The following is a 19,756-nucleotide window of genomic DNA, read 5'->3' on the forward strand; positions in this document are numbered from 1 at the left end:
TAATTCTTGGAAATAAGCAGCACTGCAGGTAAAGAGTTTAGGTGGTTGGTTTAGATAGTTAATTGGTTCAGTGTCTTACTGCTTTGATGGCTTCAAGGGCAGGCTGGTGGGTTCGAGTATCCCTGTGTTCACTGAAACACAAAAACAAAATGACCTTCGAGCAGTGGCGGGCCAGAGTTACTCAACATTGTAACAACACACAATATTTACCATTTGTAAACAGTCAACATTGAAAAAAAAAAGATGACCCAAAGTACAAATTATGATTATAATCAAGACAATTACACAACTCTGAAGAACTCTACTCAGTAAAGTAACGTTAAGATGGTCATCATATGAAAATCAGCTGACCTCTTGAAGATCTGCTAATTTAATCTTTGCCCAAATCACTTGGTGTCTATGCACACACACACACACACACACACACACACACACACACACACACACACACACACACACACACACACACACACACACACACACTTTTAAGCAGGGGACCTACGGTAGTGTTCAGAATAATACAAGTAGTAGTGCTATGTGACTAAAAAGATTAATCCTGGTTTTGAGTATATTTCTTATTGTTACATGGGAAACAAGGTACCAGTAGATTCAGTAGATTCTCACAAATCCAACAAGACCAAGCATTCATGATATGCACACTCTTAAGGCTATGAAATTGGGCTATTAGTAAAAAAGTAGAAAAGGAGGTGTTCACAATAATAGTAGCATCTGCAGTTGATGCTACAAACTCAAAACTATTATGTTCAAACCGCTTTTTTAGCAATCCTGTGAATCACTAAACTAGTATTTAGTTGCGTAACCACAGTTTTTCATGGTTTCTTCACATCTGCGAGGCATTAATTTTGTTGGTTTGGAAACAAGATTTTGCTCATTTACTAGTGTGCTTGGGGTCATTGTCTTGTTGAAACACCCATTTCAAGGGCATGTCCTCTTCAGCATAAGGCAACATGACCTCTTCAAGTATTTTGACATATCCAAACTGATCCATGATACCTGGTATGCCATATATAGGCCCAACACCACAGTAGGAGAAACATGCCCATATCATGATGCTTGCACCACCATGCTTCACTGTGAACTGTGGCTTGAATTCAGAGTTTGGGGGTCGTCTCACCCCCTTTTCTACTTTTTTTTTTTTTATCAATAGCCCAATTTCATAGCCTTAAGAGTGTGCATATCATGAATGCTTGGTGTTGTTGGATTTGTGAGAATCTACTGGTACCTTGTTTCCCATGTAACAATAAGAAATATACTCAAAACCTGGATTAATCTTTTTAGTCACATAGCACTACTACTATTCTGAACACTACTGTACGTATAAGCCAAATGTAAATAGTCAATACACAAAAAGCGCTTTTACAAATTTTTTCCCTTCATTAACTATTATTAAATGACACCTAAATAGATCCTTGTCATTTGATTGGTGGTTTGTATGTCACATGATACTGATCCTTTGTCACTTTGCTCCATTTACCGTGCAATTTTGGTTCCATACATTTTGTACCATTGCATGCCAGGACCACCGTAATGTATAAACACTGTTAATGTGCTTAGTTTAAAAACAAACATGGCGGGGTTTGTTTTGGTGACAGATGACAATTTAAAACAAGCTTATTGATGGTGCTCATTCTTGTAACACAAAAAACAAACCCAGTACGCCATAAGCCATCTGGAGGAATTTGCAGTAGTCGTTGGGATGTCTCTAGCCGAAGTAGAAGCGCTGTCGGATGATGCGCGTGACAAATTTCTGTCCCAAGTTTTTTGCTAGACTGAAGAAAGCAGACGGCAGTCTGTACATGAACAATTTCGGATTGGATTGTTTTGAAACTATTCGGTACTCCAACATTTCCGATAATCCCCCTGGCGCTCCTCTGCACTTCCTAGAATGCACCGTGGCACCAGCAGAGTTCTGCCGTCTCACAGCGCATGTAAACAATGGCAAAGCGAGGATGTGGACTGCGTTGATTCAGTGAGTTCACGGGTGATTTATGATGATGACACTTTCTCCCAAGTTGAGAGGGTTATCTAGAGGAGATGTAGCACCTGTGATGGACCTCTGCTGTGCCCCGATGCCATCTTATCGCCCATACTTCATGAGGTGTGTTTACACTGCGAGTGCTGAGCTCCTGACACCGGAACTCGGCTAAAACTGACCTCTTGGTGAGTCACGGACCGTGAGTGCGAGATTCACAACTGCGACACAACGAATGACTGCTCTTGCAAGTTGACTGAGAACAGTTTTGGATTGGACTGCTATTTAAAGTTAATGTTGGACTGTTTGGAACCTCTTGACCTCAAAGGACCAGTGACACACACCAAAATGTAAGTCACTTTTCTCTTGTTTCTAAATTAATATCAAATGACAAGGAACTATTTTAGGTGTTCTATAAAACAAATAATGAATTTCATTCAATCTTTGACTTCATGAAATATTCTTACCTGCATAGTTTTAACAGACTGGTAGCAACTAGCTACTCTGCAACAAGCACAGTAGTTGTACAGAAAGGATCAGGTTGTTTTTGGAACTGTATGATCTAGGGTGTTTGTGAAGGCTGCCACATGATGGTCAGACGGGCCTACCAACATGGACTATTCAGAGACCACATTTTGTGGCACAACTATCAACTGTTTCAGCACACTAAGATATCAAGAGCTGATTTAAATGTGACCAAAAGGTAGATTTAAAATTTAATGTGTCTACTTTTTTATTCCCAGAGAAGGAAACTGTCAGTCTGCCCCCCCACCCCCCACCCTCCCTCCCTGGTTTGAAACAGAGTGAGTGATGTGAACTCGTACAGGTGGCGAGTTCATTGTGTTCCACTCGACGGTGTGGGCCAGCTTCCAGCACTCTTTAGACATCATTCTTCTGCACTTCACTGCACGATGCTGACAGGGCATCCCATGACCACTGTGTTTGTGCCACAACACTGCTGGCTGTCCTGTGTAAGCCCAATTGATGTGTGGGTAATCCCCGTGCACGTCAGTGCTGCTGCGGCCTTTGACCACAAAGCAAATATGATGCAAAAACCAGTGCAAACAAATGTGTTCTTTTAAGGTTCTGTTATTAACCTATAAAATTATTCACGGACTGGCATCTTCCTACCGAGATGACCTGCTTAAACCCTGTGTATCGGCCCGGGCTCTGCATTCTCTGGGTGCAGGACTACTTTGTGTCCCTAGGGTGAATAAAAAGTTTGCGAGTCACAGAGTTTTCTCTTATCGTGCACCTGCTTTGTGGAATGATCTCCCTGCATCAATACAGTCAGATTCTGTAGAGATTTTCAAGTCCAGACGTAAGACGCACTTATTTTCTCTTTCATGTAGCTAGCATACTGACATAGTATGATACTATGCTTTTTACCCTTTTAAATTCATTTATTAGTAAACAGAGCGGGCAGCGGCCTCAACTATATCTAAAGTCTGGGTCTTTTAGTGAAGCTTAGGGCTTCACTAGGGCTAGTGGCCGGCGATCACCTTAGAATTTCTTCTGTTTTTTTGTTGCTTAATGCTGACAAATTATACTGTATTTGTTGTGTTTCTGATGCCTGATGTCTTTTTCTGCAAGTCTCCTGGCCTGTGCACCAGCACGGACACCCAAAATTTCCTGTACATTCGTTTTTGTCAATTGTGTCGTAGCATGGCCCAAACAGAGGGCCACCCCTTTGAGTCTGGTCTGCTTGAGGTTTCTTCCTCAAATCAGAGTGAGTTTTTTTTCTTCAAATCAAATCAATTTTATTTATATAGCGCCAAATCACAACAACAGTTGCCCCAAGGTGCTTTATATTGTAAGGCAAAAGCCATACAATAATTACAGAAAAACCCCAACGGTCAAAACGACCTCCTATGAGCAAGCACTTGGTGACAGTGGGAACGAAAAACTCCCTTTTAACAGGAAGAAACCTCCAGCAGAACCAGGCTCAGGGAGGGCAGTCTTCTGCTGGGACTGGTTGGGGCTGAGGGGAGAGAATCAGGAAAAAGACATGCTGTGGAAGACAGCAGAGATCAATCACTAATGATTAAATGCAGAGTGGTGCATACAGAGCAAAAAGAGAAAGAAACACTGCATCATGGGAACCCCCCAGCAGTCTAAGTCTATAGCAGCATAACTAAGGGATGGTTCAGGGTCACCTGATCCAGCCCTAACTATAAGCTTTAGCAAAAAGGAAAGTTTTAAGCCTAATCTTAAAAGTAGAGAGGGTGTCTGTCTCCCTGATCCGAATTGGGAGCTGGTTCCACAGGAGAGGAGCCTGAAAGCTGAAAGCTCTGCCTCCCATTCTACTCTTACAAACCCTAGGAACTACAAGTAAGCCTGGAGTCTGAGAGCGAAGTGCTCTATTGGGGTGATATGGTACTAAGAGGTCCCTAAGATAAGATGGGACCTGATTATTCAAAACCTTATAAGTAAGAAGAAGAATTTTAAATTCTATTCTAGAATTAACAGGAAGCCAATGAAGAGAAGCCAATATGGGTGAAATATGCTCTCTCCTTCTAGTCCCCGTCAGTACTCTAGCTGCAGCATTTTGAATTAACTGAAGGCTTTTCAGGGAACTTTTAGGACAACCTGATAATAATGAATTACAATAGTTCAGCCTAGACGAAATAAATGCATGAATTAGTTTTTCAGCATCACTCAGACAAGACCTTTCTAATTTTAGAGATATTGTGCAAATGTAAAAGAGCAGTCCTACATATTTGCTTAATATGCGCATTGAAGGACATATCCTGATCAAAAATGACTCCAAGATTTCTCACAGTATTACTAGAGGTCAGGGTAATGCCATCCAGAGTAAGGATCTGGTTAGACACCATGTTTCTAAGATTTGTGGGGCCAAGTACAATAACTTCAGTTTTATCTGAATTTAAAAGCAGGAAATTAGAGGTCATCCATGTCTTTATGTCTGTAAGACATTCCTGCAGTTTAACTAATTGGTGTGTGTCCTCTGGCTTCATGGATAGATAAAGCTGGGTATCATCTGCGTAACAATGAAAATTTAAGCAATGCTTTCTAATAATACTGCCTAAGGGAAGCATGTATAAAGTGAATAAAATTGGTCCTAGCACAGAACCTTGTGGAACTCCATAATTAACCTTAGTCTGTGAAGAAGACTCCCCATTTACATGAACAAATTGTATCTATTAGATAAATATGATTCAAACCACCGCAGCGCAGTGCCTTTAATACCTATGGCATGCTCTAATCTCTGTAATAAAATTTTATGGTCAACAGTATCAAAAGCAGCACTGAGGTCTAACAGAACAAGCACAGAGATGAGTCCACTGTCTGAGGCCATAAGAAGATCATTTGTAACCTTCACTAATGCTGTTTCTGTACTATGATGAATTCTAAACCCTGACTGAACTCTTCAAATAGACCATTCCTCTGCAGATGATCAGTTAGCTGTTTTACAACTACCCTTTCAAGAATTTTTGAGAGAAAAGGAAGGTTGGAGATTGGCCTATAATTAGCTAAGATAGCTGGGTCAAGTGATGGCTTTTTAAGTAATGGTTTAATTACTGCCACCTTAAAAGCCAGTGGTACATAGCCAACTAATAAAGATAGATTGATCATATTTAAGATCGAAGCATTAATTAATGGTAGGGCTTCCTTGAGAAGCCTGGTAGGAATGGGGTCTAATAGACATGTTGATGGTTTGGAGGAATTGACTAATGAAAATAACTCAGAACAATCGGAGAGAAAGAGTCTAACCAAATACCAGCATTACTGAAAGCAGCCAAAGATAACGATATGTCTTTGGGATGGTTATGAGTAATTTTTTCTCTAATAGTTAAAATTTTATTAGCAAAGAAACTCATGAAGTCATTACTAGATAAAGTTAAAGGAATACTCAGCTCAATAGAGCTCTGACTCTTTGTCAGCCTGGCTACAGTGCTGAAAAGAAACCTGGGGTTGTTCTTATTTTCTTCAATTAGTGATGAGTAGTAAGATGCCCTAGCTTTACAGAGGGCTTTTTTATAGAGCAAAAGACTCTTTTTCCAGGCTAAGTGAAGATCTTCTAAATTAGTGAGACGCCATTTCCTCTCCAACTTACAGGTTATCTGCTTTAAGCTGCGAGTTGCAAGGAGTCAGGCACTTCTGATTGAAGGCTCTTTTCAGAGGAGCTACAGCATCCAAAGTTGTGCTCAATGAGGATGTAAAACTATTGAGGAGATAATCTATCTCACTCACAGAGTTTAGGTAGCTACTCTGTACTGTGTTGGTATATGGCATTGGAGAACATAAAGAAGGAATCATATCATTAAACCTTTTCTTACCACTGTCACCTGTGTGCTTGCTCTAGGGGTTGGTAAGGTTAGACATTTGTGTGAAGTGCCTTGAGGCAACTTTGTTGTGATTTGGCGCTATATAAATAAATGAAACAAGCCAAATTTAATGGATAAAAACAAAAATGGCAAACAGATATGGGCCAAAACACAACAAAAACAACATGTTTATAGTAAGCCTAAAATTATACTTACATGGTTTTGCTTTTGCTGACTAATGATTTGACTCTACTGGGAATTCTCCTCACATTAACAGTAGAACCTTTGGGGATGAGGCCTTCATCATTTGTGTACTCTGAAAAAAAGACGATAATAGAGAAATGTTTAGAGTCAGTACATGCCCACAAACATCCTTCAGGTAGAGCATTTTGCATGGTGTTCATTCCAGTTATATTCCACCATTTGTGAAGTGATGCCCGAAAGCTCCCCCCCCATATACACTCAACAAAAATATAAACGCAACACTTTTGGTTTTGCTCCCATTTTGTATGAGATGAACTCAAAGATCTAAAACTTTTTCCACATACACAATATCACCATTCCCTCAAATACTGTTCACAAACTAGTCTAAATCTGTGATAGTGAGCACTTCTCCTTTGCTGAGATAATCCATCCCACCTCACAGGTGTGCCATATCAAGATGCTGATTAGACACCATGATTAGTGCACAGGTGTGCCTTAGACTGTCCACAATAAAAGGCCACTCTGAAAGGTGCAGTTTTGTTTTATTGGGGGGGGGATACCAGTCAGTATCTGGTGTGACCACCATTTGCCTCATGCAGGGCAACACATCTCCTTCGCATAGAGTTGATCAGGTTGTCAGTTGTAGCCTGTGGAATGTTGGTCCACTCCTCTTCAATGGCTGTGCGAAGTTGCTGGATATTGGCAGGAACTGGTACACGCTGTCATATACGCCGGTCCAGAGCATCCCAAACATGCTCAATGGGTGACATGTCCGGTGAGTATGCCGGCCATGCAAGAACTGGGACATTTTCAGCTTCCAAGAATTGTGTACAGATCCTTGCAACATGGGGCCGTGCATTATCCTGCTGCAACATGAGGTGATGTTCTTGGATGTGGCACAACAATGGGCCTCAGGATCTCGTCACGGTATCTCTGTGCATTCAAAATGCCATCAATAAAATGCACCTGTGTTCTTCGTCCATAACAGACGCCTGCCCATACCATAAACCCACCGCCACCATGGGCCACTTGATCCACAACATTGACATCAGAAAACCGCTCACCCACACGACGCCACACACGCTGTCTGCCATCTGCCCTGAACAGTGTGAACCGGGATTCATCCATGAAGAGAACACCTCTCCAACGTGCCAAACGCCAGCGAATGTGAGCATTTGCCCACTCAAGTCGGTTACGACGTCAAACTGGAGTCAGGTCGAGACCCCGATGAGGACGACGAGCATGCAGATGAGCTTCCCTGAGATGGTTTCTGACAGTTTGTGCAGAAATTCTTTGGTTATGAAAACCGATTGTTTCAGCAGCTGTCTGAGTGGCTGGTCTCAGACGATCTTGATCTTGGAGGTGAACATGCTGGATGTGGAGGTCCTGGGCTGGTGTGGTTACACGTGGTCTGCGGTTGTGAGGCTGGTTGGATGTACTGCCAAATTCTCTAAAATGCCTTTGGAGACGGCTTATGGTAGAGAAATTAACATTCAATACACGAGCAACAGCTCTGGTTGACATTCCTGCTGTCAGCATGCCAATTGCACGCTCCCTCAAATCTTGCGATATCTGTGGCATTGTGCTGTGTGATAAAACTGAACCTTTCAGAGTGGCCTTTTATTGTGGGCAGTCTAAGGCACACCTGTGCACTAATCATGGTGTCTAATCAGCATCTTGATATGGCACACCTGTGAGGTGGGATGGATTATCTCAGCAAAGGAGAAGTGCTCACTATCACAGATTTAGACTAGTTTGTGAACAGTATTTGAGGGAAATGGTGATATTGTGTATGTGGAAAAAGTTTTAGATCTTTGAGTTCATCTCATACAAAATGGGAGCAAAACCAAAAGTGTTGCCTTTATATTTTTGTTGAGTGTATTTGGTAAAGTGTGCTGGACAGTCAAACCCAGTTATTGCATAGGGCTAGTTTTTTTTATTATTATTCCAAATCCAGTACAGAGGCAGAATACACATCTCAACATAGTTTTGTACAAATACAACCTTCAGATGAGAAGAAAGTTGGACCACTGAGATTACAGCGTTCATAAAAACAACATTTGGTTCACTCTTTCAAGGCTCTTCACAAACTAATTCCCACAAGAAATGATTTGGCCTCTTCACACTTCATCACATCATGTGATCATTTGCAGTCAGAAGTACCCCCCCCCCCCCCCCCCCCCAAACCCAACCACAAGAATTTCAGTATTGCTGCAAAATTAGTGACATTTGCTATTCAAAATCCTTGTTTCCAGTCTCAGTTTCTTGCCATCACTGTACACTAATCTGCTGCAACCGAGCCTCATGTTGGCACAACACCTGAATCAATGCTTATGCACTGCACTGGGATCAACTGACTCACATAAATCAGGTCTGGGAGGCACGCACCTGCACTACATACCACTGCATCTTCCACGGATCCTGATTAACAGCCATCCAGGCAGTCCATCCCTCTATCTGGAAATTAGCCATCTATTTGCCACAACCATGTGACATGAAGGGCTTCTTCCAGTTGCTAGGTCTTCAACAAACCCCCTCAAACCAAATGTCCCCAGATCTGCGACTGACTTGTCCCCCTAAGTAAACCTTTGACACAAAGTTGGAAGACAGTGGCCAAACCACCCAAAGAGTGCCAAAATCTGAGCCTCATAATACACTTGTTGACATCACAAGGAGTGTCTTGGTACACAGACCACTGCAGTGAGTAGACCAGAAGTAGGTGCATCCACCCATGGATACTCGGACACTTACAGCCTTGGGGACTTCAGAGACAGTTGCCACTCTCAAGGCTGGAGTTCATTACAAATGTTGCGCAACAGCATCACTTTTGGCTGATGGAGAAAAACCAAAAACAAGCAAAAACAAAGATGGGTAAACATGAAAGAGAAGGTGGTGGTCTAAAGGTTTACACAACTGCGACACCAGCGATCCGGGTTTGTTTCCTGATTGCAGCCAAGTTGCCAACGGGCACTTCCAGAACTGAATGTTGTACTGTCTCCAGCAGTATGAACTTTGAACTGAGGTGCTGGGAGGTGGAGAGATGAGTACCGTGGACCCTTTCAGAAATAAGCTTAGAGCTTTCATTGGCTGCCCACATTAAATATGAAGGCCTTCATAGGCAAAGTTATATAAATAAACAAAACAACTCAGTGTTACACCAATATCACAAAACAGGAAACAAAGGTAAAAGTTTTTTTAGGCTGTTGCTATTGACACAATACCACACAAAGTCATCAATTGTGTCTTCTGTAGCTTCAGTACCATAATGTTCCTGTTTATGTTGTGATAATCACTGTGGTTTCTTATTGGATATTATATAAACGGCTGAGTGGATCCTTGTCATTTGATTGGCGGGTTGTAAGTCACGTGACATGCATTATTCATGTCATCTGCTGTTGTGTTTCATTGACTGTGCAATAGTTCTTTTTTAGCGTGCAATTGTGGCGCTATATGAAATGTGCTATTGCACGCCCGACCACTGCGCATGCTCACACTACTGGGGACGGTGTTTAGTTAAACATAGCGGAATTTGTTTTGCTGGCGGCCAATTTGAAGGAGCTAATTGACACTGCTAATTCTTCTAACATACACACACATGAAAAACAAATCCACCACGCTGTAAGCTGTCTGGAGGCATGAAGAGCTGTTAGGATGAAATTAGGATGAAAAGCTGGACAAATTTATGACGCGATTTTTCATTGGAGTGAGGAAAGCAGATGGCAGTCTGTACACAAAGTCAGTGGACGGCACCAGGGATTACTGGGAACAATTTTGGACTCTGATTTAAAGTTCGTGTTGGACTGTGAGGACCAAAATGTAAGTCCCTTTTCTGTTGTTTATAAGTTAATAAAAATAAAATATCAAATGACAGGGATCTATTTTCACCATTATATAAAACAAATGATGAATGTTTTTCCATTCTTTCAACGGAACGAATATATGTTCCATCTTTCACCTCATGAAATATTCGTACCATTGAAAGAATGGAAAGACATTCATTATTTGTATACAGTACTATGAAAAAGGCATACTTGTTTCTTCTAATATAGATTATCTCCCTGGTAGAGCTGAGACGATTTAGGATATTATACAGTTGTAGTGTAGCCTACGGTGGCTATGCTGAAGTCAAAAAGTGAGCAAACACGAGTGCAAACATGAAACCACCTGTGCATGCAGTCATGAGTGTGTCAGCATGCAGCGTCGTCGTAGTTGACTCAGGCCTCATCGCAGAGCTTTCTAAGATCCTTCAACAACAGTGGAAGATGAAAGATCTTGCTGAGAGAAATGATGTTCCAGGAGCCCATCTCAAATAGCTACTTCAAATTTGGACCTAAAGCCCCTTTCACATTGGCATATTCGTAGAGCTTCTCATTGCAGCGTATCGTCTACGCTGCAATGAGCAGCTCTCCGCCCACTTCATGTGGAGTTTTTTCTCAATATGCAGCAGTATGTTGAGGGCTACGCGGGTAGGAAGGAAGAAATTAAACATGTTTAATTTTCTTTGGCGTAGAGCGCTGGACACAGTTTGAAGCAGGTCTGCGCAGCACAGCATTACTGCATGCAAGTCTGTGCAACACTGCGCTCCTGTACACAACCAAAAACTGAATGCATCAGGTGGAGAACATGAGCACACAGCCCACAGCACCTGTGTGTTCAGAACAGGGAATCGAACCTCAACTCAGAAATCCAGAAACACAACAGAAACAGCAGGTCGCTCTCTCTCTCTCTCTGATCGACACTCACTGCATGTCGGTGCGATCATCAAACGCCCTGGTCGATCAGTATGATCAAAGCTGAAAAGAGCTGTGACTCTTTAAAATAAATGCGCACTTGCTGCATGTTAGTGCGCTCACCAGACGACCTGATCGATCAGTCTGATCAAATCAGCAGACCTGATCGAAGCAAACAGAGCTTTAAACGTTTAACAAGTCACACAGCATTTCATTCAGGGCAGCCTTTACCACAGCCAGACTCAGCAGCATCTGGACACAATGAAAGTGATCCACCAAGACAAAAAAAAACCAAACAAACAAAAAAATATAATAATAATAATAATGTTAAATGACACTGTTTTTGAGCCGCACCACACCTGCAGCAGAGAACAGATCACACTTCCACAGAGGCAGAAAATAGCACTGAACTGCTTAAATAGCGGCATGGTACACGCAACTGTGTTCACACATTAAAAAGCAAACACACGCAACTGCAACTATGAACAAACACTGAAAAAGGCTGAGTACGCACGCATTTCGGGCGTATTTAAATGAAACAACGCTGCAATATGCAGCTCTACGAACACGCCAATGTGACAGGGGCTTAAGCACCACTGAGCAATGGACAACCCTTCAAATAAAACAAATCCCCCCAACCCAAATTTTTATTAAGTTGTTTGGTAGCAAACAACTATTAACATCTAGTCGTTAGATGTGCAGTTTTTCTCTTTAGTGGAGCAGATTACTGTAACAACTGTTCATTTGTGGAAACAAGCACAATTTGGCACAAATACTTCTTAGACATCACTCTTTTGTCAAAGCACGCTAGCCACTTGAATTTTGAATAGGCAGCCATGTAGGGGTCAAATGAAGAATTATACAGGGGTCAAAATTTAAAAGTGTTCCAATCATATTGAAAACTATACCACATTATTTGTCTGATTATGAACATTCCAAAAAGGTGTAGTTTGGACTATCTGTGAATGAACGTTATGGAGTTATGGGGTAAAAACAGCAAGAATGGTTGCAGTTTGTACAGGAGTCAAAAGTTAAAGGTGCTATAATTTTGGTAAAAAGTGATGCAAATTATTGGTTGAGTTAATAGGGTTTTAAAAAGGAATAGTGCACTATGTGTCATGGTTAGTTATCATGTTACAAGGTAACATATGTCACATGTCATAGAATCCAATGGATGTTGATCTTGCTTGACCGTTACTTTGGAAACCAAAGAATCAACACAGTCAAAACCATTCCATTTATTAAATCCCATTAGCACAACCAATAATTTGCACCACTTTTTTTTTTTTAACCAACACTGGAGCAACTTTAACTTTTGACCCCTGTACAAACTGAAATTGAACTTTGTCACCATTCTTGCTGTTTTATCCCATAACTTCATAATATTCAGTCACAGACAGTCCAAACTATACCATTTTGGAATCTTTTGGATCAGACAAATAATATGATATAGTTTTCAATATGACTGGAGCATTTTTAAATTTTGACCTTTGTGTAATTCCTCAATTGACCCCTACCGTGGCTAATGTGCTTTTATAACAAGTAATGTCTAAGGAGTATCTGTGCCAAATTTGGTGCTTGTTTCACCATTTGAAAGATTCCTCTGTAAATATTATGTTCTTTGCTTCAATACTTGTTCTGCTTGCAAATTTTTACCAAATTTGCATACATGTTGTGTCAAATGGATGCAAATGAGTTTTATTATTGAAATATATAAAATTAATAATTATTATTTATTCTACTATGTTAGTTGTTATGGGTTTTATGTTTGTCTGTGATTAATTTGTTGGGCCACAATGGAAACAAGCATTTTTTTTTTTTTTTTTTTTTTTTTTTTTTTTTTTACTTTTTTTTGGTGTTACCCTGTATTTTATGTTTTTATGGGTTTAGTTAATACATTTTTGCATTATTTTATGCAAGCTGACATTTTATATGAAAAAAATCACTCACTCACTCAATCAGATGCAGCTGTTAGTTCTAAGTGTTGTATGTGTGAATTAATAACGTGTGCAGTAAGTGTTGGGGCCATTTGGTTTGGAAAGATGCACCAATACCAAGTGTCACGACACAATCGAACCACCCTGGGTGTTGGCTAGAAACCACCCAGGCAAACAACCAGTCGGTTCCCAGGACTGGAAAGTAGTGATACGGCCGGTGATTGGGCTGAGCTAAGTAAAACTAGCAGTAGTCAGTTGGCCAATATACTACAATATACTCGCAATGTTGTTGTCCAGTGTCAAGGGTGTATTTCCTAATTTTCTCAGTGCAGATAATCAAAATGAGTAGTGTTGGGACTAGAGTTAGGGTAACAACTACAACAACTCAAAGTGAAATAATGCAAGATACCTGTGTCATTGCGTATGAGTGCCGTCTTCCGCCATCTGTAACTCTGAAGCATCCACACAGTGGCACCTCTCAGCGTTCAGCTTATTTGGCGGATTTCCACTACCCTCCATATTGCACAATTTGAAATACCAAATTGAATATACGAGGTCTATTAGGTAATAAACCGACCCTTTTATTTTATTTTTTTTTAACTATATGGATTTGAATGACGTGCGATTACACCAATCATGCTTGAACCCTTGTGCGCATGTGTGAGTTTTTTCACGCGTGTTGGTGACATCATTTCCCTGTGGACAGGCCTTGAGTGAGATGTGGTTCAGCCCTCTCGGCTAAATTCCTTTGTTTCACACGCTGCTCGAGACGGCGCGCGTTGCTTTACCAAAATTTTTTCTGGACCTGTGAGGAATATCCGAGTGGACACTATTCGAGAAATTAAGCTGGTTTTTGGTGAAAAGTTTAACGGCTGATGAGAGATTATAGGGTGTTTCTGTCGGTGTAAGGACTTCCCACAGACCGGGACGCCAGGCGCCGTCGTCGGCCTGTTTCGACCTGAAAACATCCTAATTTAAGGCTTAATTCACCCAGGACGTCGTGAGAGAACAGAGAAGATTCAGAAGAGGCCGGCATGAGGACTTTATGCGGACATTCCACTGTTTAAGGACATTTTGTAATGAAAGACATGCGCGCAAATTTGCCGAGTCGTTTCCGTGACGACTCGACGAATCTGTGTGCGCCGCGACAGGAAAAACACCTCCGTGTTTAAAACCATTTGTAAAATTCAGGCGGCTTTTGATGGCTTTCAACAAGTGAGTAACTGAGAAACTGTTTAACAGCTTGGGCATGTTCCAACTTGTCCGTTAAGGTTTCCAACGGAGGTGTTTTTCCTGTCGCGACCCCCCGCGGTCGGGTCCGGCCCGACATGCGACTCTGCCCGCACGTTCTTTCATTACAAAATGTCCGTTAACAATGGAATGTCCGAATAAACTCCTCATGCCAACTTCTTCTGAAAGTTCTCTGTTCTGACGACTTACTGGGTCAACAGAGCCTGAAATGTGGAAGTTTTCAACTTGAAACGGCGAGACGCTGCCGCCTCGAAGCGCAGATCGCCGCCAGGCGCCGTGGGCCGTCCTTACGGCGACACTACCAGACCAAAATCTCTCAGCCATTAAAATTTTTACTGAAAACCAGCTGAATTTATGGAATGGTGTCCACTCAGTTGTGCCTTACAGTTTTGAAAAAATTTTGATCAAACAAAGCAGCAGTCTCTGAGCCATTCCTAAACAATGAACAAACAGTTGCCCCAAGGTGCTTGATCTACATATCAACATCACATACATATATCGGGTGTCCCAAAAAATATGCAACATTTTATCAGCAAAGAAAATGGTCAAAGCATATGTCTAGGAAATAAATGTATGGCTGGATAGAAAGCTGAAAGGTTGAAGTTTTTCATACCAATGTCAATACTGGCCCTGCATTTTGTCAGTCTAGCATAAAGTCGCTGCACCTGTTTGACACTCTTGGTCTGGTGCCAAAACTCAATACTTTTTGGTCGCTGTAGTATGGGTAATCTTGGCATTTTCCTGAGTCTTGCTTGGCATCAACATAAACTTCAGGGTCTCTGCAAGTAAAAAAGAAACATAAGTGATTAAGTTTGTAGCATTTAAGGGTCAAACCGAGTGTTTTAAATGTTGTATATTTTTTGGGACACCCTATACAAGTATGTAGCCTCATAATCATGTAACATATATTGACCAATGAGAAACACTCTACATACGAACAGAATTCTCGAGGTCGACGCTCCATCACTTTGGCAAAGTGGCCAATCCGAAGGCAAGAATCCATACTTCCGCGACTGGCCGCTTTGTGAAAACATACTCGGTCTGTGTGCTGTTCTGTTGAAATCAGCTGTTTTTTTTTTTATTGTCTCTAACTTGCTTCTATCAGCCAGCTGATAGCTCTCACTGCCTGGAACAGTGAGATTTAGACACCAAACTGATCTGAAATGAACCACTGTACATTCAATTATCTTTATTGACGAGTCTGACCACATTATATGTATTTGTAGAGTTCGGCGATGTTTTCACTGACAAAACCACCTCTAGAGGTTAAATGCCCGGATGACTGACCTTATGAATACAGCTACATGCCTTAAAAATTAAAAATAAAATATCACTTCAAATCTGTAATAGAGGGTTTTCATGTGACGTATCGGTCACGTCATTTTGTGTCCCGCGCCCATTCTGGATTACAGTGGCCGCTGTGATACGCTACGTGCATTTGGCGAACAATTGCAGAAGCTTCAACGTCGGTGTGAAGAAGCCTCACGGCACCGTAGCGCTGAGAGAGATCCGCCGCTAACAGAAATCCACTGCTCCCAGAATTTTATTTTATTTGCCAATAAAATTATGTAAGAATACATAAAAATACCGCTGAGGATAACACAAGAACGCTTCCAATACGGATGCTTATTTACATTCTGGTCCTCGAGCACCGAGCTGCTGATCCACAAGCTGCCCTTCTAGCGCCTGGTGAGAGAAATCGCTCAGGGCTTCAAGACAACCTCCGCTTTCAGAGCTCCGCTGTGATGCTCTGCAGGAGGCCGGTGAGGCTGACCTGGTCGGCAGCTTCCTAGTTCACAAAATCGCAGTGTGACACTGTCGGCCAGTTTGTTACATCGCCACTTAATTCACTATCTGGTATAAGATACGGATTAGGGTTATGACAAATCTCAAATTTATTAGCCTGGGGTTATAAATGATGAACTTTTAACTAAAACTCACAAAAATGACTTTGGTTTTGCCAGACCTTGAAAAAACCTCCCGCACCTAAGACAGTTTCATATTTCACATTAAAACACCTAGCGGCTCAAACATGTCACTTTTACATACAATACACGAGGAATACATGAAAATGAGTACATATAGCATTTGTAGTATTTTTAATAGTGTTTCAGATTTGTGTATTAGTGTTAATAAATTTGCTGTTAAGATATTTATCTGTTTTACAAGTAGAACGAACCTCCTCCATCAACTTTATAGCCATCTCAGCTACTATGTTGAAGCGAGGCACATCAAGCACTGATAGTTCCTTTTTCCAGTGAGTAGAGAAGCATTTCACATCTTTGGGACACTTAAGTTTGGATATTGCTAACAGCAGGTCTTCATAATCCGTCTCTGAATAGTGTTGGTTAGAAAACCAGGCCCGCGACCATGTAGTTGCAATGAAAATCACAAGTTACCCTCAGCTGTTCTCGCCAATTTGGAAGAAGGAAAAATGCAGTAAGTGCAAAAATTCCTCATGAGTTCAACCTGGCACTGTGAGTGTTGGCAGCTTGTGCCATTTGATGCGAGGCCATTTTTCCTCTGTTTTGTAAAACTTGTATGATTTACAAAGCTCAAAAGGGAATTTAAAATCATATCTCCAGCCAAGGTTCTCATACTCTGGTATCACTTCCGTGTCCATGTGTGCATTTTGCAAATCATCATACTGTTCCAAAATCTCATCAATAAACTCATAGTTAACATTAGGTGACTGTGACCGTATAGGAAAAAAGAAGTCCAACACATGTCGCAGAACAAGATCAAGAATGTGGTGTTGGCAGCCGATGTATTGAGGTTCATCGAATCCCTTGTCTCAAAATGTTCTCTGAAGCCTGGCTACAACACCATTTTTGCGACCAGTATTGACTGTTGTTGTGTCAGAGATGATCATCTGAATACTGTTATATTTGATCTGTTATCAATTTTATCTATTTTACCTTTATTTTTTTATTTCTTTTAATTATTTATTAATATATTTTAGCAATATTTATTTGCATATATTTTCTTGTTATTTCTTGATACTTGCTAATTCTTTTCTTGTTACGTTATTTTTAAATAGTATTGTGTAAACTCATGTATTCTTAAAAGTGATGCGGTGCTAGGTGCGGGAGGTTTTTTCATGATCCAACGAAATAAACTTCAAAAAAAGTGATCTATGGGTAAAAGTTCATCAAATGCAACATCGGGAAAATTAAAGTTTTGAAAAAGGTTTTGTAGTCATAACCCTAATATGGATCCACTGAACCATCTGCTACACATCTATCATGATAATTAGATTTATCTTGAGGATTTAAAGCATCATAATAACTGTATATTCTCTCCAGTTTTCTATCACGTGCCAGCCTCCTTGTAATCCAGAATGGAGACGGCACCTGTCCTGCAGCAAATTGGTCACATGATTGAAAACCCTCTATAAAGGCAGTGCCCAACAGTGCTAAGCAACTGAAATGAACTTTTAAATGCATATTTGGAGATTTGCTACGGTCATGTCCCCCCCCACCCCACAAACCCCCCTCTGGAGCCGCCACTGCTCAGGAGAGAGACGTTCCTTTGACACCTGCAGGTTGTCATTCTCTTGACTTTATAGGGTTGTTTTTTTTTGGGGGGGGGGGGGCATTTACGTGATATTTTAAGTTGTGTAATCTCTCCTTATGTCCTGTCACTTAATTTCCAGACATTTATCCCCCCCCCAGGACTTTCCTACGCCCCAGCTGTCAAACGCAACCACGTGTTTTCTATCAAAGTTTAAATAAAGCGTCATATGATGGGTGTGCAGTTTACCTTGATTGTTCTGAGCATCTGTGATCTGGAGGTCTCCGGTCTTCAGCTTCTCCTTACACATGATCTGCTTCTTCAGCTCCTTCAGAGTGATGTTCGGCTGGTCCAGAACCACCGTGTCATGGTCCCGTTTAAACGAGAACTTGTAATGAACGTGAATCATACCGAAAAATCTCTTCACCCTTTTTAAAAGACAGTTATTCAGTTGTAAAAATGTAGCGTTCCGTCAGCTGGCAGTCTGATTTGAGAGGTTTATCGGTACCGAGTGTCTAACCAGCTGTTTGCTTTAAACCAGAACAGCTCGTCAGCATCACGCGATGCGTTCACGGCCGCTCCAAAAAAAAAAAAAACACACTCTGCTCCAAAGCGCAACAGGTGGCAGCTGCTGCTTTGACAAAGAAATCCATAAAACCGGCGACATCACAACTTAAAAAAAGGTTAAAATATATAAATAAAACAAGATATTAAGCAAATATTCAAGCCAAAATAAAATAACTTCATGTCGTCTTCTTAAAAAAAACTTTTCACCAATTTCAGGTATGCTTTGTAAAAGTTTAGTTGCAATAAAAACAATAAAAAAAATTGTAATTAGCTTCATAGTGGAGTAGAGCAGAGAAGGATTTTCTTTCACCAAAACAAATCAAATCTAGGCTTGCATCTCAAATATAATAATAATAATAATAATAATAATAATAATAATAATAATAATAATAATAATAATAATAAATTTGATTTGTATAGTGCTTTTAACAATGCTCAAAGAGCAGATTAAAAGCAGATCTAAAAAGATTGGTTTCAATTTGAGTCTTGAATTTGGACAGATTGGTACAGTCGTGAATCTGTTTGTACCTTCTGGCAATTTGTAGCTAAACTTTCAGGTCTTCTTTTGAAGAAAATCCTCCTCTATACCACTTCATCATGAACAGGTGATGCAAAATGCAAAGCTTGAAATGTGCACAATTTCTCCAATAACAGCCACATAAGCCTATAACTTCTTCTGGGTGTCTTGGTGGCTTCCCTCACTCTTCTTCCTGCATAGTCACTCGGTTTTGGAGAACTGTCTACTCCATGCAGATTTACCATAGCGTGCCATACTGATTGTATTTCTTTGTAATTGATGTAAATAAAGTCCAAGACATATTCAGTGGCAACCTTACCACCAAAGAGCCTCATCCACAAAAGAGTCCAAGGTGTCAGTGATGTTAAAGCAGGGGTGGGCAATTCATTTTTACAAGGGGCCACATAGGGAACCTGAATTATGTCCGAGGGCCACACCATCGATAACTCAGCTGTCTCCCATTACAAATTTTACAAAAAATGACCTATTTAATAGCTGTTATAGGTAATTTTTATTATTGTAATAATATGTAAATATTTAAATATACCAAAATAAACCTCTCTAATGATTTGCAACACACACTTGACATTTTTAATATATGTAATAATAATCACAGATCTCATGAGGGCCGGACAGAGACATGCAAAGGGCCGCAGTTTGCCCAGGTCTGTGTTAAAGGGAGCAAAACACGGTATTAAGAACAGGGGTATGTAAACTTTTGATCAGGGTCATTTGGGCAGTTTTGGTTATCGTTA

The 19,756-nt window shown here is 40.8% G+C and overlaps 1 protein-coding gene across 1 annotated transcript in view; it reads right to left on the minus strand.

Annotated features, from left to right (window-relative positions):
• Positions 1-18,430, minus strand: part of LOC117528748 (E3 ubiquitin-protein ligase RBBP6-like) — a 58,661-nt gene extending 40,231 nt beyond the window's left edge. Inside the window, exons 1-3 of the mRNA XM_034191380.1 lie at positions 18,167-18,430; positions 6,499-6,598; positions 80-131 (exon numbers count right to left, since the gene is read on the minus strand). Of these exons, the coding sequence (XP_034047271.1) occupies positions 80-131; positions 6,499-6,598; positions 18,167-18,326 (312 nt within the window). The 5' untranslated portion in view covers positions 18,327-18,430. The remainder of the gene's footprint in view (positions 1-79; positions 132-6,498; positions 6,599-18,166) is intronic.
• Positions 18,431-19,756: the final 1,326 nt, after the last annotated feature.

This window comes from Thalassophryne amazonica, chromosome 16 (assembly GCF_902500255.1).
Source record: "Thalassophryne amazonica chromosome 16, fThaAma1.1, whole genome shotgun sequence".
NCBI lineage: Eukaryota > Metazoa > Chordata > Actinopteri > Batrachoidiformes > Batrachoididae > Thalassophryne > Thalassophryne amazonica.